This window comes from Rousettus aegyptiacus, unplaced genomic scaffold (assembly GCF_014176215.1).
Source record: "Rousettus aegyptiacus isolate mRouAeg1 unplaced genomic scaffold, mRouAeg1.p scaffold_m13_p_4, whole genome shotgun sequence".
Taxonomy (NCBI): Eukaryota; Metazoa; Chordata; class Mammalia; order Chiroptera; family Pteropodidae; genus Rousettus; species Rousettus aegyptiacus.
In genome coordinates this window covers 135,632,604-135,657,314 of record NW_023416307.1, presented here as the reverse complement: position 1 = coordinate 135,657,314, position 24,711 = coordinate 135,632,604, and the positions used below count along the sequence as shown (strand labels likewise).

The 24,711-nt window shown below is 34.9% G+C and overlaps 1 protein-coding gene across 1 annotated transcript in view; it reads left to right on the top strand.

Annotated features, from left to right (window-relative positions):
- Positions 1-24,711, top strand: part of EFHB (EF-hand domain family member B) — a 42,557-nt gene that overhangs the window by 5,056 nt on the left and 12,790 nt on the right. The window contains exons 2-9 of the mRNA XM_016120113.2: positions 10,160-10,222; positions 10,710-10,853; positions 11,550-11,730; positions 13,948-14,058; positions 17,032-17,161; positions 21,631-21,714; positions 22,244-22,311; positions 24,199-24,353. Coding sequence (XP_015975599.2) covers positions 10,160-10,222; positions 10,710-10,853; positions 11,550-11,730; positions 13,948-14,058; positions 17,032-17,161; positions 21,631-21,714; positions 22,244-22,311; positions 24,199-24,353 — 936 coding nt within the window. The remainder of the gene's footprint in view (positions 1-10,159; positions 10,223-10,709; positions 10,854-11,549; positions 11,731-13,947; positions 14,059-17,031; positions 17,162-21,630; positions 21,715-22,243; positions 22,312-24,198; positions 24,354-24,711) is intronic.

Below are 24,711 nucleotides of genomic sequence, written 5' to 3'. Positions count from 1 at the left end.
TTTTCTAATAGCGAACCATCTTTATATTTTTGAAGCTAAGCCCTACGTGGTTGTAATATATTGTTATAATATGTACCTAGCTTTGAATTGCCAGTATTTTCCTAGGATTTTTGCATCAATGACTCCATGTAAAATTGAACAGTAGACTTCCTTTTTGTACTTTCTTTCTCTGAGTTTGGTATTAGGGTAATCCTAGTATATAAAAAGAATTGATAAACCTTCCATCTTTTCAATTTTCTTCATGCTTGTCAACAGTTTATATATTATGTATATTACCTACTACTTGTAGGCTTAGTAGAATTCACAAAGCTGAAAAGGGAAGGATGGGAAATTTTCCAACTTCCTGATTAAAGGATGGGATGGTAAAATATCTGGTACCCCTGAGTTCATCCAATCTCAGAGGAGGAAGTGCGTTCGGGTGAGGTTAAAGCCCAGTTTCAAGCATGACTGTGAAGATAGTTTAGATGGAAATTCCTATTGTGAAGAGCCTGCTAAAATTAATCCCTGAGGACAACTGCTTTGTGTCAGGGTGTATTCATGGGGAGCTCATCTCAATGAGAGGACTTTCCAGTCCTAGGGAAAAGGGAGCAGATATATCTCACTATAAGGACACTCATTTTTTGGTTTAAAATTGCCCAAGGTTGGTGTTGAGCCGCAAGTGAAGGTCTGCTCTGATGGATTTTTGAGACCGCATTAGTCCTTCTAGTCCTTCCGGTAAAATGGTTTTTGGTGTAGCAGCAAGGACCTGTATTTAGGAAAAGTTTCCAAGAAATGATGACCTGAGGAGAGATTTTTGTAGTGTCCTTCAAGAACTGAAAAGATTCAGGTAAAAGATATTCTTTCTGTGTGATAGCCTGATAACCTTGGAGAGGGCCCTTGGCTCTTGGAAAGTGCTCTGATAGAGATCAAAATCGTTATAATGGCCATTTCTTCAAGACATCCTGAGACTGTCCTTTGATCACCATTAATGCACTGACAGAAATCTTGGGTTAATCAGACAAACAATTGAACCTCACAAAGAACATTGATAAATGATATTGAACCCTGAAGTACAAAAAGGAAGGAAGGACATGTTTAAAGAAAGATTAAAAAAATTACAGTGTCTACAATGACTAGACATTTGTTAGGCACAGGGGCTACAAAGATGAAAATGATACAGTATTTGCTTTCAATGAACTTATAGAATCTAGAGACTTGACACTAATAGACAAATGATTTTATAATATGGTAAAATTCATGCAAAGCAATACCTTATTGTTTTCCTGTTTTACACGAAGAGAACTCCATAGCTATTTGGGGAAAGGGTAAAGGCAAAGGGCTCACACATTTGTTAATCTTGTGAGAACTTGTTAGTTATCCAAGCCCTGGTACTGAAAAAAAAAGGTGCAAAATTTTATTTTATCTGAATTTGCAAAGAGCCAATCTCTGCAGAATTCTGGGAAGTAGATGATGTTATTTGCATAATGGGTTCAGGGCCTTCTGGACAGAAAGACATGGATGATATCACTCCTAATTTTTTTTTTTTTTGAGATATTCAGAATTAGGGATATCTATGCAAAAAACAGAGCGATCTTGACCAATGGACATTGGGAGAGATGGGAATATTATAGCCCACACTGAGTTTGGAGTTTGAAAGCTAGAATGATGATTATGGGTGGGTGGGTCTTCAGCAGCTAAAAATGGTGTTCAATCAACTTTCCTAAGATGACTTGAATCCTGGGAACCAATTGTACAAAAAGTGAGAGAGGCACTTGGTTACCAAAACCTGTTATATTAGGGGCTGATAAGGATATAACCATGTGAGATGGCACTGGTGTGGTTAGGAACTGAGCAAGGAGGTTGTCAGTGCAGTAGGAATTTGGTTACATACAGGGGGCTTGAGCAGATAAGTAAATATATTTAGGAGTCAGGTTTCTCACTGAAAGAGAAAAAAGTTACAAAAAGGATAGAGGAATCATTTTGTGTTGGATTTTTCTTGGAGGTATTGGCGGAAACTCATGGGTTTTTTTATAACTATATATCATCTATATCTATATCATCTATATCTACATCTATATCTATATCTATATCTATATCTATATCTATATCTATGTTTGTGTCTGTGTCAAAATTCATATCTCTGTATCTACACACATTTAACTAAACAGAATATTATAGAATTAAAATAGATGCCAGCAAGTGGGAGCATGTATATATACTTACATTTCCTAACTTTATCTTCTAGAAGGACCTAGGAACAATGTTATTCTAGTAGCAATGAGCCCACCAAAACACAAATCTTGATTTCTAAAAAAAATTTTCTTTTAAAAGGCATCAGGACTGTTTGGAGCAGTGGCTGACTCTAGGACTGGTACAGTACAATATGAACTTGGAATACCTTTGAAAGCCAAAAAGAAAATTCTCAAAGAATAATACGGGTATATTAAAGAGACAGAAACAAGTGGCTCCCAATAGTCTAAACTGTTATATGTTGAGCATTAAATAAAATTACTATTGAATAGCATAAAAACCCATGAGCCCATACTGATATAAATACACAAATGGTTGAATAAATAGCAAGAAAGGAGAGCTTTTTTGAAGTGTAATGTCAAATAATAATGTAGATGGAATGATGGAATTAGAAATTCACCATTTGGTAACCATCATAGTAGTAGTGATTTAGGCAAGAATCACCAGTGGACCTCAAAACAGTAGGTAAAAGCTTAGTAAGAAACTGGATATTAACAGGGAATAATTATTAATTTTAAAGAAAAATAACTATAGTGGAGAAACCTAGCAGCCATTACTTTCATTTATTGATCAAAGTTAACTCTACCGGTAAAATGACAAATCGACAGTGTGTGCTCCCTGATGAAAGAACACAACACTATTTTTGTGATATCCTTGACAAAAAATACATAACTAATAAGAAAACACTAGTCAAATTGAGAGACATTTTACAGAATAACTGGCTTGTAATAAAAAACAAAAACAAAAAAACAAAAACAACAAACAAACAAACAAAAAAACTCTTAATGTCATGAAAAACAAACATTAGAAACTGTTCTTGACTGCAGATGATAAAGAGACATCACAGCTAAATGCTGTGCATGTGGCGGGCTGTGAAAGTGTCTGGCTCATAATCCCCTTCAAGAGGACATGCTGTGGGGAGTATAGGTGATTGATAACATCCACCTGCTCTCTGCCCCCTTGGATTTACTGCAGTATTCACCAAGCCGCATGTCCATGACAGCACAGCAGGGATGCTGGTACTAGATCCGTTTTACCCAACACGGATTTCTTTAACAGGACACCCAGTCTCAAAGACCACTCACTGGCCTGTCCAACATTTTCTCAGAATTGTGCTGTAGTCAGAAGCTCTTCCTTCTTAATACTTTCTTCCCTCTCTCCTTTCACAGATATCATGGCCTGAAGCTCTCCCCACCTATTTTTCCTCCTTTATCTTTCACAGATTTTTTTCCCCCTAATAAATCTCTTACACGTTTAATTGTGGTGTCTGCTTCTCAGAGGAACCAATCACTACTGTGATCTGGGATTTGCTCTTTTTGCTATAAAGGACAGTGTTAGGGGCAACTGGTGATATTTGAATAGGGACCTTTCTTCAAATTCTAGTGTTATATCAATGCTAATTTCATGATTTCTGAGGCCTTAATAGTTGTTGTTGTCATTGTTTTGTTGTTGTTGTTTAAGACAATAAACCAGAAGGGAAAAGAAAATGGAAAAAGAGACAACAGTTAAGAAATTTCGATAAATGTTAGAAAATAGGAGGATGGAGATATTGCAACTGATTTTGCAGAGTCAGAAAAAACGAAGTTTGAGGAAAATCAGGTGGTAATTTCCACTAGAAATGATCCAATTTTCCTGGAATAATCCCCTAGAAGCTCGGCCTTCAGAAGAATGTATAGTAAAGCTAGGATATAAAAAACAAAAAATTGAAAGTCTGTATTCAGCGTAGTTGGGTTTCCAGTTCTCCTGTTCATTCTGTGCTACCTGGACTCCCTACCTGTCTGCACCAGCTACCACTCCCTTCCACTAAAAATGGAAGGGAGTTCCTCTCCTAGTTTCCTCTCCCAAGGGTCCCCAGAGTGCTAGCAGCCAGGAGTAAAGCCAGCCATCTCTCCAGTAGGCAGTGCGTAGAGAGGCAGTAGAGCATCGTGCTTAAGAGTGGACACTTGAAAGCCAGCCTGCTTGGGTTCAGGTATCTGCCAAAGTATGAGCAGCGTAACCATGTCAGTCAACCTCTCTGTGCCTCAGTTTGCTCACAATGCAGATGGTGGTGATAATAGTACCAAACTCATGGAAATCATTATGAGTCTTAAATTAATTAATACATATAAAATGCTTAAAACAATGTCCAGCACATGCTATGTGATTTATAATTTGGCAACTATTATTACTATTATTATTATTTTATGGAAATCCTGAATAGTCAGAGGGAAAAAATTGATATAGGGAACTCTACCAAGATAAAGGCTGCCTTCTAGGAAAGCCTAGGAGTTAACAACCCTAAGTCAGATGCAGAGTTACTAATTATCTTTGCCATGCCTAACTTTTTAATATGATGATCAAACTCCAGCTTGAAAAGGAGGGGCTAACAGAAACTATAAACACAGAGAGAACAGAGGAAAATATAAGCAAACAAAAAAGGTAAAAGATGTTGCATCTATAAAACAAGATTGGAACTATTAAAAGAACAACCAGAGAAGAAGACAGAACTTTTTAGATCTTAAATATGATACTCTAAATAAAAATTCCATTGAGGATTGGAGGATGAGGTCAGAGACGTTTGTTAGACATTAAAAAGAAAAAGATTAGTAAATTTAGGAAGCATTTGATTCATAGCAGTTCTAGAAATAGGATAAAATAAGGTGAAGAAAATTATCAAAGAAATGTAGTAAAATTTCCTTGAATTGAAGGATACAAATCAAAACTGCAAGGGTCAAATGAAGAAAAGAAGACTCATACCATGGAATATTGTGAAATTTCTGAAAACTAGGGACACAGAGATGATTCTAAATACTTCCACAGAGGAGGGAAAAAGTCATATACAAAGGAACAAAGTTCTGAACAGCATCAGACTTCTCAATAGTAAGACCATCTTTTAAAGGACATTGGTGTAGTGCTTTCCAAATACAGAAAGAAAATTATTTGCTACCTTGTATTCTATAAGTAGCCAAACTATTAAACCAAATGTAAGAGTAGAATAAAGACATTTTCAAGGATGCAAAGAATAAAAAAATTGGCCTTTTTATTCATTCTTTCTTAGGGAATGACTAAAGAATTTTTACTTCAGTGAAAGAGACATAAACCCAGATGGGAGAATAGATGAGAGGAATGGGCAACCTAGCTGTGAAGAATGGCAAAGGAAAAATTCCCAGGACAAGACCTGTGTACCAGATTCAAAGAGCTACAGCTGAGACTGAGGCAGGACGAGTGAGCATTGCAGAAGGGAATTTATAAATTAAACAAAAAGACCGTAGCATTTCAACGGATCAGTCAGAGCACTGGGAAAGATTTAGAAACAGGCACATTAAGGAAAAAGAAAAGCAAATGCATAGGCAATACTTGGGGAAAAACTAACATATTTATAGTACACTTACGTGGCTCATCAGTAAACAACAATCTATGGTAATATAAATACTATTGGCTTTATCAAAAATTGTAATGTTATCCTATTGAAAGGATGAGAGAAGGAAAGTAGTGATGGTGTAAGAGAGCTATAGCCTTCTCTACCATAATTAATAAATAGCAATATAAGGGTCTTATACAGGAATGTGAAGATAAATGCCAGAAGAAATAGTTGAAGTATAAGACAGTTCTGGAAGCAGGACTAGGTACAAAAGTGCAGAGAAATGCCGTTTTTTATTACAACCCTTTAATTTTTAAGTGAAGAATATGTATTACTCAAACAAATTAATTTTGAAAGAAAGAGAGAGAAAGAAAACATGCATTCATTCTTTTAACACTTTTGAACCTAGCCTTATGGCTTTTTTTTTTTTTTGCCATATTTGTATGTTTAACTTGAACTTGGGGAAGCATAGGCTTGTCCCAAGTGGTGAGTGCTAAAAAAGTACTATGTGGAAGTGAGTGACAAATCAGGTAGGGAGTCCTTGCTGTAGGAGCTACAAAGATGTAGATGACTTTACCCTGCAAATAGATTATTTGGTTTCCTTTCTCCTCCCTGGGTTTAAGACTTTATCTTTTTCTCTCTCCTTTGAAAAATCTGTGAGCCATTATTATAGCATTTATTCCAGGCTGGTCTTAGTCACATTGTGGGGAGTTAATGTAAGTTTGAACCCAAGGATTAAGAAGGCAGCACTTCTTCCTCTAAAAGCAATCTGTGGTTAAGATGGTAATTGGGAAGAAATCTTTAAGAGAAAGGGCACAAAATTTATGTTATCAACAACCAATTGTCTTATCTATATGGAGATTTTTCTTTGATTGCCAACCTTGGAAAAATATAATTTTTATTTTATGAATAAAGTCAGTAGTAGAAACAGACTTAAAGAAATGAAAATTGGGCTAGACTTTTCTATAAGGTTTTTTTTAAATATAAGGCTAGTGTAGTGTCATAAGCAAACAAGCAAACAGACAAACAAAGCCTCCAAGGTAAAATTAATGGGAAATCACAAAATGTTTTTCCCCTTTGAGATTTAAAATGTACTTTAGTATGGTAAAGGTCCAGCATCATTTAAATTTTTACTAACAGAATTAAAAAAAAAATGTATCTATTAACTGTGTTCATAGGACTGAAGTTTGGGAAACAGTGCTAAGAAGCTCCACCTGCCACTGGTGGTAACAGAGGTCTCTGCTAGGAGTTCTCCATACTAGTGTGTTTTAGGGCTTGTTGAGGAATGAAGTTAGACCTAATTTTGGGGGTGAGGAAGCTGGATATTAATAGCTAAGACCCCTGAGGCAGGAAAGCCTCAGAGAAAATCATTGTTTTCTTTCTCAATTTAAGGAGGTCATTAGAGTTGAAGAAATAAAACTCAAGCTGGACTGCATATCAAAGCTGCTGCTGTCCTGAGCCTACGTATACTTGGTTATCATTCTTATGCCTAGTGAACTTGCAGCTGTTTTCCTTCTATTTGATATTGCGTATAGACTTTCTGATGACCCTTATTACTTTCGTTTGCTTAATCAAGCAATACATAGTAGTAAAATACCAAGAATAACGCAAAGAAGAAAACAAAAGTCACTTACAATCTTACTACTCAAAACAGCAGTTGTAATGAACAACTTTTTTTCTGCGTGTTCTATTAGTATTGCATAGAGATATGATTCTATGTATTTGTATGATACGATTTGTTTTAATTCATATTCAACAATGAACATTTTCCTATATCATTAAAAATGATTTATATACATCATTTTAAATGAGTCAACAATAGCATATCATTTGAAGGTACCATAATTTATTTATTTAGTTATTTGCCTATTGTTGTATACTTAATGTGTTTAATTTGTATCTACATACATAAAACAAAGTTCCTTCTGTTTGACTCTTACTGGACCACATTAAAAATGACACAATAGATTTTCACTCAAGCTTGGAGAGTATATATGGGACAGACAGATTTAAAATGTAAGCTATGAATAATAGAGCATATTCATGTTGAGGAGCTCAGTGGAGAAACTGTAGAGGAGGGATAATAACTTTCCCTCTATCTTTCTGCATTCTTGGCTGAGGCCTTCGTGATAAGACAGATTAACAAGAGAAAAACAAACAGAAGTTTGTTAACCTCATAGGAGATACTAAGGAACTCTCCAAGATGATCCAAACTACCACCTTAAATACCATCTTTAGCTAAAGACCAATGAAAAATTTTGGGAGGTTACCAGGGAAAGCATATTAAACCAGGGTTAGGCTTGTTATTGCAGATTTAAGTCAATACCTTCTCCATTAATAAGAGTTTCAGGAGATTTAGTACAATTGCCTTTGTAAAATATAAATGCCCCTTACAAAAAGGATGGATTAATGAGAGAACCAAATTTCATTACCTACATATGCATGGGAACTAAGGTTTGAGATGCAGCACCTTGGGGCTTCTGAGGGGAGGAAGGTCATTGAAAGATGATAAGAAGAACAGATAGATGTTCAGTTGATGTTTTTCCTACACTGTAGATAGGTCATAAAAAAGTATTTTATTATGGGCAAGGCCCCCAATTTAAATTTTTTTATTTTTTCTTTTAGAGAATTCATATAAGAGTTCATTTGGAGCCAAAACTGACAACAATTGCTGGGAAGCAAAATCTTCCATGCTTCCCCAATTTGAACTCTTTAAGGAAGAAGTAAAATTTTCTCTTGGGCCCGCAGGGTCTTGATTGCCTTTCGCTCGAAAGGATCCACTTGCCAAAACAGCCCATTTTGGGAGTCCTGTTCTGAACCCCTTCAATTTCCACTGTCAAATACTTGGAAGGGAAGCAGCTGAGGGACAAATAAAATTATCTATCAGACATGGACTGATTGATTTATCAACCAGTTCATCCTTTTTTCTCTCTCTCTAGTCATCTATCATATCACCCAGAGAGTAGTTGGCTGAGTATCTCCATGTTCCTTCTGCCTTATGAGTCAGCTTTCCATTAAAGATTTAAAATAATGGCTGGAGGTCCTATAATATATATAGCAAGAGGGACTTTCTGTTCACTAATATTGCTGAGATTTCTTATAATTTCCAGCTGAATTAAAAATTACTTGTATCTCTCCTCTTTTTTTTGTTTTGGATTTCTTTCATATTTAATAGTTAAATACTGAAGGCAATAGAAATTGTTTCTTCTTTCGTATTGAAAAGAAACAGGTAAGTTTGTAAAAGTCAGAAAATATCCGTGTCCCTTTGATCCTATCCTAGATTTTTTTACTGTCAGCTGGATCTTCTGCAAACAGCAAGGGGTGCATTTCTGAACCCGTTCCAGATATTGGAAAGTGTAAGGCATGATTACCTATAGAATAAAAGCACAATTGAAAAGGTATTATCCCACCCTTTCTCCATCCTGCATCAGCCCACATTAGATAGAACACAGTGCTTTTCCTTTTTCACACAAGATTCTCTTCACATAATATAGTTGAATAAGTAGAATTTACTCAAGATTTGGCATTCAGGCTAGGCTGTTTCTCACTGGCTAATTTCTCTCACTCTGTTGCTGGATCTTGCCTTCTTCCCACCTTCGATAGTTCATATTTTCTCTTATTTTGTTAGTAAAGTGATTAACTTCTCTGTCTTGCCATGTCTTTTATACTGAGAAATATCATCAAGGAAATCTCTTAAACATTGATAGATTTTCCTGAAGAGGAATTCCGCATTAAACATTTAACATAATGAAAAACTTTCACCCATCCATATATACCTTTCTATATTTTTGTCCAGCCATTTCTCTATTTATCTAATATATCAATTCCCCTGGCAATATCTATATACTCATCCATTCACCCAACTCTCCATCTCTCTCTTTTTTCTTTTTCTTACCTGATTCTTCCCAAGCCATTCCAGAGACACAGAACACTCTTTATGGGAAGTTTTTTTTCTACCAGTTTTTAAAAGAGAAATTTATACTTTACATACATAGCTATCAGCTGCCTTAAAATGATAAAGGAGTCACAGATAAGAGGTACATTGCTGGGAATGGATAGTTATGATCTTTGCCTCGGGCAAAAGAAGGACAGATAAGACGTGAATTAGAATTAAGTGAACAAACAGAGACTGACCATTCACTGAAGGGGCTTGGCTGTAGTGACATGTTTGCATATGCCAAAAGTTAAGGTATTGGTGAAAATATATCCCCACACAAATGCACCCATACGCACTCAGAAATACTTAACATTTTAACTTGAGTTTGGCTTGAATGTAGCCATATTCCCATTGTACTGATAGGACAAACAATAATTAACCTGTGAAACTATGACAGGAGTATTTCTGAAAATTGAATTTCTCAGCTTGTCACAGAGGTCATATAATTGGATTATAATGCTAGCACTGTGAAAAATGCATATTATATATCAAGATTGCTTTAGCTTTATAATTTCTTCTTTTTTCCTTGTGTTAAGTAGTTGAAAGTAACTGTGGCATTACAAGCATAGGCCAAATTTGAAATAATCTGTTCTTCAAAATGTTCTCTTTCTATCCTGACAATAATCAACTATGGCTTTTTTTTTTGTCCTCAGGCAGGGAAAGTTATTCCTATTGGATACAGAGTTGCAAACTGCTTGACTGAAAAACTTCCCAGGGTGAGCATTTTCAACATCATTACCTAGCATGTGGACATTAGAAGATTGAAAACTCTCAAAATCCCTTCTGAAAGTTGTATAAATGTAATGTATTGGATGTGGATTTGGAATCTCTATTGTATTTTGAGGCCTTCTGTTGATTTTGTCTAAGGAAGTAAAAATTCCAGTTCTAAAGTTTTCAGCTCTATAGAATAATTATAGGGGATTCCATTTATTTTAACAGGAAATAGTCATTATGCTATGCTTTCTTACCTGGATACTTGTTGGTTGTTTTCTAAGCATAACTTTTAAAATACATTATTTTAAAATACGTTATTTATTTCCATTAAAAATCCAAATTTCAGGAATTTTCATTATATAGAGTGGTAGGTTCCCATATACTTACTACATTCATGCAGTGAGGGGTGTTCACTGAATGGTATAGATCAGTCACAATATTTTAAAAACTGTACTTAATCATTCTATTTTCTTGTTTCACTGTTTGTAGTTAATAACTCCACCTGAGGCAAAGAAATTTTTCAACTTCCGACATCCACCTGCTGGAGCCGAAAGAGTTTTTTATGGCAGAGCAAACGATCCTAAAATTGCACCTTATTTGACACATGGAATAAGATCTAAAATTTCAATACCGGTAACTTCTTTTTTTTTCCCTGCACATTACTAACTTATCAAGGTGAAAATGTGCAAATGAGGTATTAGCGAAATCATCAGGTCCAATCTCCTTCCCACCCTTAATCTTGAGCAGTGAAAAATATCCAGGAAGTGGCAGCCAAAAGAGGATAGAGAAATTAATAGTTTAAGGCCGCAAATAGATATTCTCTCCTCAGATAATAAAAGCCAAGTTGCACTCCATTTTATGACAGTAAGGAGAAATGCTGTCAAGCTTGTTAAGGGACTGAGATGACAAAGGCTAGGTGATTATTGCCTAAAGACACTACAGAGAGCTTAGATACACACTGAGTGGAGGTGGGGCCTGAATATTTTCTGCCAACCATTGAATGGACGGTCCAGATTCAGAAGTAAGATTGTGGTTCTTGTGTATGTCATTCCCACTTTTCTGGAATATCAGAGTCAAGTAACCTGGAAGGTCTGCTATAAAGCTTGTGGCCTCTTTAGAACCTTCTAATCCCCTTGAAAGTTCATGTTTAGGCATGTTTAAGTTTCATAGCCCCAATTCTGACAGTTCATTTGAAGGTGACCAAAGCCAGTGATTAGGAATTGCTTTTCTACAATCATATTGTCTTCCCTCCAACTATTGATTAAAGTCTCAGCTTTCAGATTTTTACCGTTTTTGTTCTTACATCTGTGCTTTGTATGATTTCTTTAGGCAAAGGTATTGTTAAACCCACAGCCTATTACAACATTTCAACAGAAAATTAAAGATAAAAAGGAATCAATATATTTTAGCAATCAACGAGCACCATTAGGAAAATCTTATGATCAAACGCCAGGATTACCTAAAGGCCTGGATATACTCAATACTACATTTGGGACAGCAGTCATCAGAGGTAGTGAAAAAATAAGGGGCGGGGATGGGTGACAAAATAAGTCTTCTTAGAAAATTGGTTTAAATATCCTGTCGGTATGGTGGCGATGCCAATGATGATTAAAGAATAAAAGATGGGATGATAGCAAGAAAGTTAGGACCCAGAATCCCTAGAGCTTATGTGTGCCAGGCAGTAAAAATTCAAGTTTTGTTGTGAATATTTAAGCGAGCATAGTAGAGATAATATAAAGACAGGAAAGAGACTCAGTAAAGTTGACATTGGGGCCAGCTGTGAAAGCTGCAGTCCCCTCTCCCTGTGCATACATTTGTGGGTTTTATTTCCACCAATGACTCTAAAGTGTTGTAATTCTTAACTTTATGAAACTTTGCTTCATAACATAGACCACAAAACAAATAAGTTTGGTAAAAGCTGCATAGTACCCTCCATTCATGCAGGTCCACAGCATCCACCTGCATATTAACCAAACATAATGCAGTATATGGAGCAGACTTGCACTCTCATTTTGAGAGGGAGTGGAGCACATCTTTCAAAAAACAACAACGTATAACTGAATTGGTCACAGGCCATTATTTCTTTCGAAGCCCCCAGCCTCTTGCCATGTTGTTGGGTGCTTTTCTTTACACCTTTCTCACATTTATCCCATACTGGCCTTTTCAGGTCTCTACCAGCTCTCCACTGGTCATATAGGAGACTTCAAATTCCATCTTTCTTTATCCTGCACAGAAACTTGGTTTTCTTTGTCTTTCTGTACCCATTAAGGTTCTGCTCCAGGAACTTTATCTTTTTCCACCAAAAGGTTCATTAGATTATTTTCCTTAACATAGTAACATCCACACTAGAGATAAATTACGCCTTTCTTTTGGAACACAAAATCTGCAATTGTACTTTATTGTATCAGATCTAAAGTTAAAACTTGAAGCATGGCAACATGTATTTTAGAACAGATAAAATATCTTTTTTTTCTTTTTAACAGGATTAAAAAATGTATTATGTAGACGTGTCATTATAGCATTACAGTAATTATAACTGCTATCTAGGATTAGTTCATTTAAGAAGGAAAGTACTTTTTTAGGTGTACCTCGCTTAAATACATAATAATAGAAAGAATGTTCCAAAATGTGTTTGTGTTTTAATAGGTTTAGTGGTTCATACATCGAAAAGAAGTACTGCTTTACAAGATTATTTTGAGTAGGACCACCTTCTGGTATTCTTAACTGTTTGTTTATAGATCTCAGTCCTTGGCAAAATCTAAAAAGGAAAACATGTTAGGTTGAAAGGGAAGAGTGAAATTATAAATGGAATTACGTTTTGTTAAAATATAATATTATATATTATTACTGTATTATTTGTTATTATGTTTACTTAATTTATAATAATTAATTAGTCCATATTTATTTAGCATAATAAATACATATTATCATTATACTTTAATTATTATTAATTATTATTATTAATCTGTGTTGTTAGGTTGGAAAGGAAGAGTGAAATTTTAAATGGACTGATATTTAAAAATCATTATGTAAAACAATGAAAGCAAAATAATTCACTATATACAAAATTGGGGGTCACCAGTCCTGGGAAAACAGCTGTTAAACAAATATATTGTAGCTCTTGGTTTAGGACTAGTAGGAAGAATTTAGTCCTGATTTTAGTAATTTTCTTGGCACTTTTGGCTACTTTGAAGATGCATATTCAGATCAAAACAGACGCAGGGGGTGCGCTCCAGTCTACAGCTGCTAAAATTTGCACCAAGGCTACACAGGGCATCACGGTTTCTGAAATTGATTTGTGATTCACATTTGCTTAGATCATCTTGAGAAGTCTGGAGCAAATTAAAATCAGAATTGTCCTGAGAGTCTCAGAATCGAGAATTTAAGCGGGCTTGGAATATGGCTTAGGACCACCTAAACGGTTAACTGCTACAGAGTTCTGATAGTCTTCAGAATTCTAGGCAGCGAGCCAGGTCAAATGAGGGTCCCTAGTATAGTGACTCCTGGGCTACATCCTGCTTTCTTTATAAATCTTCATTTACATTGGCTTTGTGTTCTCCTAGGGTGCCCATGTCGCTTATGCAACCAACTTACCTTGTTTGTCCTTTGCTCTAGTCAATTTTTTTGTTATTTGTCTTCCTTTTTTTTTTTGCTTTAGTCAATTTAAATGTTATAATATATATAGATGAAAAATACCTTAAAACTGATTTAATTAATTCTTTCTCAGATATATCTGCTAGAGATGTGGTGAATCCACCAAAATCCTATGAAGAAGTATTTAAAGAAGGAAAGGAAGGACATGATCTGTATATTGTTTCTCACAATGATTATTATGCGGGTAAGTATCCTCTGGTATAAAACTGACCTGAGGATATGGGACTCTCAGATTTGTGAAGAAGAATAAAAGAGCTAATGTGTATAAATTTAAGTGTCTGGTATATAATAGGTGATCAATAAATAATTTATTTTTTATAAGGTCATAAACTCTAATAGCTAGGATCACATACCTGTACACATTTTGTATATAAAATGTAGAAATATACATATCATTAAAGTGAAAAAACAGCCAAGACAGATTAAATGTTAGATAGTGTTATATTGTTTTAGTGGTTTTAGGCTTAAAAATTGTAGTTCTTATTCAAATGTCAGGATTATTCTAAATTTTTAGCTTTATATGAGGAATATTGATTGAGTAATGGTCAAGTAAACAAATTTTGAATCCGATATATCAGATTCAAATCCTAGCTTGTCCATCCACTATCTTTTAGACCTCGGATATTTTACTTATCCTATCATCGTCTATTTTAATCTCTTAAATGGGGATAATGATATTAAGCGAGTGCCTGCAAGTTGCTTAGCATAGTGCCTGGAACATAATAAAGGCTTAAAAACTATTATTATTAGTGATCTTGACTATTAGTAGTCTATTATACTAGAATTATTCTATAACACAACTAAAAAGCATTAGATCTTTATAGTACTGTAAAATACAACTTAATTGTTTGTGTATTGATAAGTAGAATCTTGATAAAATAGAGGATTGAGAACTAGACTCTGATATATGTCCTGAGAAATGATTCATGAACTCAATCTTCATTAGCTAGGAGCAAGACTCTCGCTTACTGCATCTCAAGGCACCTCTCTCCCTTGTTCCCTCTTTATTTTTTTACTTTTTCTCCTCAACTGCCATCTCACACCTTACTTCTCTATGTCCTTCCTCCTGGACTTTTGCTCGTAGCTGAGGCTTGTCTCCTATACCCGTTGTTACACTGTCTGGAAGCTGTTATTCTCTTCTTTCATGACCAATCTCTACCGGTTGCTTAGACTCTCTAATATGATTCCAGTCTTGGGTTTGTTCCTGCCCTCCCACTCAGTCTGCCACTACTTCCACCCACTCGGTCACCACGTTCCTTCTCATAACCTTGATTTCTCTCCATATCTCCACTCCCTCTACTTCCTGTCTCTCTCCCTCCCTTTCTTCCTTTCCTCCCTCTAGTCCTCCCTTCTTTTATTCCTCTTTCCCTTGCTTCCTCTCTTGTAAAAAATATTTTATGCATTTTTTGGGGAAAAAGTTTAGATTCTATTGCAAAATCTAATCCAATGCCTTTTAATTGTTTTAAAAGGAACTATATGAATGAATATAGGCAACCTATAATGAGATAGTTTACATGCATTTAGCAATTGGAAGAATATGAGTATAGATTTTTAAAAAATGTTTGAAAGAGCTTTAACGGGCCAAAATACGACTGAAATTACCTTCATTTACAGATTTTTACAAATTTTCATTACCCTCTTAAAAGTCATGGAGTCCAATCTTTTAAATATTGTCTATTTTTTTCTCATAATGGAAGTATTTTATTTTTTATTATAAAAATACAAAATAATTATGGAGAATTTAAATATGAAAAATGAAGAAAAAGTAAATATAATCTTGAAATCCCATTTACCAGAATAAATACAGTTGATATATTTAACACCTTCTTAACCCCTATCTTTAGTTAAGTGTGATAATATTCTCCATACTTTTGGGGACCCTACTATACACATTTAAAATTTTTTACTTAAAATAATATGTCGAGGACATTACTCAATAACAATAAATATGTATCTACAACTTCTTTTAAATGCACTTAGTTTTAATCATTAGGAAGGTAGTAGATTTTTTTTTATAAAATGCAAGCTACATAGAAATTTAAAAAATACAAGGAAAATCTCCCACAGTTCCCAATATTCCACAGATGATATTTTCATAGATGTTTTTCTTTGCTCATTCATATATGAGTATATGTATATTTTTTCCTATCTGCTTTTCTCCCCATTGTATGAAATATCTTAGTTGCCTTTTCATGTCAGTATCAATATTGCATTTTTTAGTATTAGGAAATATATTGTTTATATATCTTTGTGAATGTGATCCATTTCCTTAGGATCTATTTCTAGATTTCTGAGGATTTGAAATTTACATTCTTAGAGCCAAACTCTCTACCTGAATAGCTGCTTGAATTTGCCCTCACTTCCACAGTGTATGAGATTTTTCATTTTCCCATACCCTCCCTGGTAGTGAGATTTGCCAGTCTTCTTTATTTTTACTTAACTGAGAGAAAAATTATGATTTTATGTAGTTGTTTTTATTTATATTATTCGGGTTTCTAGTGAGGCTGGATGTCTTTTTTTCTATCATTTCTTCGCCTTTTAGCCGATTTCTATTTTCAGTTTTACCTTCTTATCCAGAAAGAGAAAACTAATTCCACATCATGACTTGAAAAGAAAAGAGTGCAATGTGAGGTCTTAAGTATCGAGACCTTTCTGTTAGGTTCCAGTCCTCAATTACTCCTTGAATGCTTCTAATATGAGATAATAGTGATTTTAATGAAATGTGAGGGTTTCAAAGTTCTGGTGAATTCACCAAATCTCAACAAGAGCAAGTACAAAACACCAACCTCTTATAACTTAGCACAGTGGAAAGGGCTGCTGGGGTCCCAAGGTATCACAATACCTCCCCGATTTTTAGGACTTCCGTAACATTAACTGGGCCTGCATTTTTCGTCTTTAATACCTGTCTTTAATACCTACACCATTTCCCTACTTACTTTCCAAATATTAACACAAAGAATTCTTGTCTCACCAGTCTTCCACCTCACATGGGAGAATGCTTCTGCCATTTCTAGTCAAACCTTCAGTTTCCTGCACTGTTACAGTTTCATTCTTTGTTCCACTCTCATTTTCAGTGTCAATGGGAAAATAATGTACTTCCTTCCAGTAAGGTTATTTGTGTCGCTTAAGTCAGAAATCTTCTTTTTTTCCCCCATAGGAGAAGCAAAGAACCGAAAGTATAATGCATCAAGTTTCCATAGGTTTAACTTATATGGGGCCCCAACACCACATTTTAATGATGGACGAACCATGGCAAAAACTTTATATTGGCTTCATGAACTACAAATGTAAGTTTAATTATATTGTGGCCTGGGACAAATGTTAGATATATGACATATGGACTTAAATAAAAATTAATTTTTTCATTTTTTTGAAGAGGTAATACATAGACATGGTTCAAACATAAAATTAATAGAAAAAGATATATAGCAATATGTCCTCCAAACTATTCATTTCTCCCAGAAATGATCATGCTACTGTTTTTGTGTGTCTGAGCATATATATATTTCTAAAATTACTTTGTGCCTTTATAAGTGAATATAAAGAAATATCTGCATGTTTTAAACCTATGGAACCAACTCTATTTATGTTTCTTAAAGATGATGGGCTTTTAAATCTCTGCCAAGACAATTGTGTCACATATAATTGACCTGTCATTTATCGTTCAGCTTTGTTTAATACTTGTTTGGGCAACTGAGCACCTGACTTAACTATTGTAAATTATGATCTTTTTACATCTTCATTCTATATATGGCTACTTCCCTAGATTAAAATAAGGTTTCTTAATTTTTCATTACCTGTGTTATATTTTATATCTAAGCCACCATTAACAGTGGTAGATTACTCATAAAAAAAATCCATATTTCCTACTATGCTTAAAACCTCAGACTATCGGAAATACTGGTCTAGTATGTTGAACAGGCCCCCAAAAGATATGTCCAGATAATTCCCCAAACCTCTAAATGTTACCTTATGTATGTAAATGTAATTAGATGAAGGATCTTGAGATGAAGAGATCATTCTGGATTATCTGGACAGGCCTGAATTCAATGACATACATGCCTATAAGGGAAAGGCAGAGAGAGATTTGAGACAGAAGAGAGGACACAGAGAGATGAAGTGAAGATGCGAGAGGAGATTAGAATATTGTGGCCTCAAGGTAAAAACGGCCAAAGAATGCCAGCAGCCTCCAGTGTTGGGAGAAGCAATAAACAGATTCTCCCCTATGAACTTTGGAGAGAATGTGGCCTTGATGACAACTTATGTCAGATTTGTGGCCTCCAGAAGGATGAGAGGATAGATTTCTGTAGTGTCAAGCTGCCAATTTGCTGCAATGTGTAACAGCAACCATGGGAACTAATATACTGGGCTGGGTTTCACATCAGTGGAGGGAATAAATATGTTTTGTCCTCTGCCCTCTTTAAAGGAAACACTAGCCCTCCAAGTTTCCAGGCTCCCACCTGCACACAAAGTTTGCATTCCCACAGGTTGCCACCTGACCTACCTCTCTCAGTTGCCTCTCTGGTCTCTGTGATAATAGCTCCCAGTCAGAGAGGCAAAAGGCTAAGTATTTTATGTATTTTTAATTTAATCCTACCAATAACTCCATGAGGTAGCATACAACAATTTTGATTCTTTCCATTTTACAGATGAATAAACTGAGGTTCAGGTTAGTTAAGTCATTTTCCCAAGATCATGCAGCTAAGAAGTATTAGGGGTGGAAATGAAACCCAGGCAGTGTGGCTTCAGAGGCTGCCCTACCGCTACATCTGTGATCACAGGCCAGAAACAGTGATTTTCATCTCTCTTCCACTCCTTTATTGCACAAATTTCTGATACTTGAATTATTAAAAACAATTATGGTAAAATACAAAAAAAAATTCTTACAATATTGTAGTAAACTCATATGAGTTAGTTTTCTTTTGGGAATAGAAGGAAAACTCATGTAACAAATATTTATTAATTTATCATGATTAAAGTGGTTACATTATACACAAAGGAAACCATGAAGAAATGACAAATATTTAGGGACTATAGATATTTATAATTAAATATAGAAATTGATGCTGAAAGGGAGATGACAAATGTTTTATCCAATTATGAAACTTAAAAAATATAAACCTACCAATTTATGGAAGATATGAAATAAACACATTAACAACATCGTGACCTTTTATTTATTATTAATTAATTAATTAATTGGTGGCATTGGTTAATGAAATTCAATAAGTTTCAGCTGTACACTTTAACAATAAATCATATGTATATTTATACTATATGTTCACCTCCCATAGAGATATCTTTCTGTCACCACATATTTGACCCCCTTTACCCCATGTACTTCCCTCCAAACCCTCCCTCCTACCCTCTGGTAACCATTAGTCCATGTTCATGAGTCTCTGTTTGTTTGTCCTGTTCATTTGTTGCTTTTAGGTTTATAGCTCACATATGAGTAGTAATATCATGTGATTTTCAGCTTTCTCTGTCTGGCTTATTTCTGCTTTAATGTGGTCCTTAAGAATGTTCTAGGAGCAGAGCCTTTACATCCTTACCTAAGGACATGCTTATCAATGATTTGGAGTAGTCATGGATAAATACACTAAGTAAACCTAAAACTAGTATGTCGTTGTATGTTAATTATATCTCAAAAAAAACCAAACAAACTGAATTTATAAAAGCAGGCAATATGCAGGATACATTTCCCTCCAACTTGTCTCTATCCCCAAGGAAACAACATTTATAGAACAATGATGTTTGATCAATTATTTGATTAGACTTTTTGTATTTTGAAACTTACTTGGAAAATGTTTGCTAAAATAATGAAGAGAGTGTTTATTCTTTTGGTCTGTTGGATTTTAAAAAGAACTCGCTACTTCATTTTTTAGTGTGATTTTTATTATAAAACTTGGAGTTAAGCATGTTTGTTTACATTCTTAGTACAATTTTATATGTACTATTTTAACATAAATTTGGTTTACTCTTAACATTTAAGGGATATATTTCCTCTGTAAAACTATCTCTACTTATATTTTGTTTGTGACTTTTGGTTTGAAGAATCAGAATCTTCAAACAGTATTCATGTGTGTGAGCGTGTGCATGCATGTTTGGTTATATGAGAATGAAAACAATTCACTGGCACACAAGACTTTATTCTGAGTTGGTTAGGAAATGCTGTGAGGTTGTCTAATGATGTTACAGTTGTTGACAGTCCAACATACATGGCTACTCACATACTTCCTGATTCTACTAAAAACATAATCGAGGCACTATTAGACTGAAAAGAGTAGGCTCCTTGATTTATAATCCTTAACTTTATCGTTCTTTCATGTTGCTAATTATGTCCTTTGGAGCTGGTTTTTAGATTGTCAACTTTATTTGTTCAAATTATGGCCTATACACTGCCACTGATATATTCTGACTTTATCCATATTCTCTTTTTCCCTCCTTTTTGAACTAACGGGAAGTAAAGGAAAAATAAAACATGAATTACTTTATGTTTCATCTTTTGTTTCTCCACAGAGTGTCACTCTTCTCCAGAAATTTATTCAGCTTCATATTCCTATAGTACAGGAAATAGTTTTAAAAGCAAATGGAGTTTAAGAATTTTATGTTCATTGTTTTCAGTCTTAGCAAAACAATAGAGAATTTATTAATTTTAATGTTATTAAATAGCAGCGTTGTAATTTTACAGTTATCAAAAGAAATCTTATTCATTTAATCACAATGATAGAAGTAACAAAATTATATTACAGAAAGTTGACAAAATAAAATCACCTGTAATCCTGTCACTTTAATTCAACCATTATTATCTTTTTAATGTATTTCTTTCTAGTGTGGCTTCCAGTGTAGATTTTTGCATAACTTTAATCAGAGTGCAATCCTATTTTATATTCCTTTTCACTTAAATAAAATAATTTTATGTTGCTGTGTATGCCTCATAACCAGCATTTAAAATGCATGAAGTGTATTCTTGTTAATGTCATATAATATAATCATCCTTCTTGATTGAACATTTAGATTTTTTTCCCATTGTAGTCAATAAGGCTACAAACATTTTTATAAATATAAGTTTTCCACATTTTTAATTGTTATCTAGATTATCTTATGTTTGGTTCCCAGGTATGGATAAAAGGGAATAATCATTTTTATGTTTTTTGAATTGTAATACGAAATTATATTTCTAAAAGGATAATAGTGATTTGCACTAGCAATCTACAAGTGTCTTACCATACTTTTTGCCAGTGTTAGGTATTTTCTCTCATTCTCTCTTTCTGCTCCTATAAATATGTATTTGCTTATATGCTATGTTAAAGTGGCACTTTGTTGTTTTTTTATTTCACATTTCTTTTCTTACCAGAGAACATTATAATTTCTCCATGTATGTGTTTACTAGATGTGAGTAATCTGTTTATATCCTTTATTTATTTGATGTTTAATTTTCTTTTAACATTTTAAAAAGTTACACTTAAAATAATGATATTAGCAATTTGATTTTATTTACTGCAAAATATTTTTGAGTCTACATGTCTTATTCTTAATCAAAATTTTATATTCTATTAAAATTATCTTTATAATAGAACATAAATGATAGTAGAATGAGCACATAAAGCTTTCTTTTGAGCATATAATTTCTTTTGAAACTGAATTTATTTTTTGACCACCCAAATGATACTACGATAGTCCTTACCATATGTATATTTGGCAGCCAAGGATATTTTAGGTAATAGAGATAACTGACAATTTTCTAATTTTGTAGGAAAAGAGGAGCTAAGGTTGTATCCAAGAGAGTTGATGATTTCAAAGAAAAGTTTCAACATAAACTTGGAAGAGTTTTAGATCCGTAAGTTAATCGTTAACTTTGAATTGACAGTGTCTTTGGGTTGAATTTAAAAAGTACTCCTGTGGTAAATGTTGGTTTGTGTTTATTAGATTCTATTTACTAAATAAGAAAGTCTTTTGTGTTTATCAGGGAACTCTGTTAGGGTTCTAGGAAAGTTCTGAGGCCTCCAAGATTGAGAGGGCATTTCGAGAAGAAGGAGAGAGAATATTATGTAAAGCTTTATTTCTGGGATATCAGAAACTTAACTTATTCTGTTACATTTTTCTCTCCTTTCCTTGTCTCTGGTCTATCTCTATATACCTCTGAAATTCTGCTTTGAATTCTGCTTTAAATCCAACGAAAGCACACAGTCATTGTTAATGCAAGTGGAAGATGAGACAAAAGATCTATTGGAGAATTTCTGCTTGATCTTCATAGTTTGGTTATAGGAAAATATATAGGCTATTAACAATATATGGCAAGCATATTTTAAATTCCAGGGATGCCATGTGGTGGGTAGTTTAACTAAAGGATTTGTTTTCTTTGATAGCATTGCAGAAACAATGAATGTTCCCCCAGACCACACATTTGGAACTTGTCTCCTTCCTGAGGACTATGGTAAATATACAGATGTTCTCCTTTAAAAACAACAACAAAACCCCTACAAAATTATGCAGTTAAGTTCACCATCTCCTTCTCTCAAAGCTTCTAATTGTAAAGGCTTAAAATACCATATGACCATTAATGAAAAAAATTTGTAGCACAAGAAAGAAAAAAGTTTTCATGTTATATTATGAACTAAATACAATTAAAAGCTCTTGTATTGAATACAGTGAAGTGAAGGCTCAGAATTTGATTTAGAAAATCAATGTGGCCAAAGAGAAGTGAGACAGGCTTTTAATTAATTAAATATTATACTAGGCCTTTGCTACTCAAAACGTGATCAGCAGACTGTCAATGCTGGCATCCTCTGCAAGTGTCTTAGAAATGCAGATGTTCAGGCTCCACTCCAGACCTACTGAGTCAGAAACTGCATTGTAATATTTCCAGATGAATTGTAGTTGCATGCAAGTTTGAGAAAGCCCTATCCTCTACCATTATTACATAATTAAGAGCTCCTCTCTTCCCACCAGTCAATCAATCAATCAATCTATAGAGCAGCAGAAACTTACTAGGGTTTTCTCTTTATTTCTAAACATCTATACGGTAGACATCTAAAGGGAAAACTATATTAAAGCTTATCATGATTGAGCTGTATATCAGCAGATTTCAAAATATAGTCTGCAGTCTGCTTGCATTAAAGCCCCTCAGGGAGTTTATTAAATATGCAGATTCCTGAGAGCCATGCCCAGATACTTTGACTCAGTAGGTTCTCATGTACAGTGAAGTTTAAGAACCACTACTGAAAATGTTTTAGCTAAAGTCCTCACTGATGAAAATATTTATTTTTATGTGAGCTTATGCAGCAGTGTTTTTGAGCCTCTTTAACTGCCACATTAAGAGACTGACTGTATTTGGGTCTGTTTTTAGAGGAACTATTACATGTTTAATGGATTCCTATTCTTTCAGGGCCAGGCCAGAAGAATGTGTTGACATATGTCTTTGTCACCTGGCAGTTAAACCTGCTGGGGTCGTGGTGGGAAAACGACATATAGTTGGAAAAATGACTGTCAGGGGTTATCTTTAGTTGTTAATGGAGAGGGAAGGCCTCTGAAGATAAAAAAAAAAAATATGCAACCAAGAGCCATCATATGGAAGAGCGAGGACCTTTGTACAGAGTACTTACCCAAAGAGATTATATCTGGGGAACGATTATGGAGGAGGAAAGGAGGCCATGCTAATTTGTCAAAAATCACCCCGAACTGTCTTGATTTCCTCTCCCAGGGCCTTACTTGTGTTTTACCCACTTTGGGATGGTCTGATGGTAGCTGACCGCACTTTAGATGGCCTTGGTCTGAGGCAGCATTAGTCGTGGGCTTCTCATCCATACTCAGGGTCTACCCTTAGAAACCAGGCTTTATCAGAGTATGCATAATTAGCTTCTGATTTTATAATAAGAAAGTTCGAGGCGCTACGAGTACCTGTTAAAAGAGACCCTTGACACAGCCTAATGTAGGGCCTTGTATAGAGTAAGTGTAAGTAGTAGTAGTTGCTTTGAACTGCAGCAAATGTTGAGATTTAAATTAATCCATCCAGAGTATCACAGCCAACTGCCAGCATGACCCAAGAAAGCAGCAAGGGAGGGGTGTAGGACAGAGGAAAATGAACAGAGGCAGAAGGTCTCTTCTGGTGACATGCACCAAGCCACCATATCTGAGGCAGCATAGTCAATTCTCATCTGATTTCTGTCAACGTTAACATCCAAAGAATGTTTTCCAAAAGAGAATGACGAAGAGTGGGTTTATAAGCAGTGTGTGTATTTGTGCTTTCTTTGTGTTGTAATTCAGGAAAGATCTTTTAAGTCCTGAATGGTAAATGGAAGACTTTTCTCCTCCTCTTCACTAGGAGCCGATGATCTCATATATAATAGACTTCCGGGTGAATATCTTCGAGGAAAAGATAGACAGCGGGCCATGATCGCGGCAGTTCGGCATCACTTGAAGAGAGTTAACTACCAAAACTTTGACACTTTGCTGGCAGCCTTCAGGCACTATGACAAGGCCAGTAGTGGAGTAGAGCTTTTTAGTCTATGCATGCATAGGTTTACAGATATGGGCAAGTTGGTGCGGATCAGGGGTCAGCGAACTATGGCCTGTGGGTCAAATCCAGTCTACCACCTATTTTTGTAAATAGTTTTACATGCCCATTTGTTTGAAGTATTGTCTGTGGCTGCTTTTGTACTACAAATGCAGAGTGGTGCATCAGAGACTGAATGGCCTGCAAAACCTAAAATATATGCTTTTTGGCTGTTGACAGAAACAGTTTGCTGTCACTTTAATCAGTGATTGTCAAAGTATGGTTCTTGTACTACCATCAGCACCACTTGGGAATGTGTAATGCCCACCCCAGACCTACCGA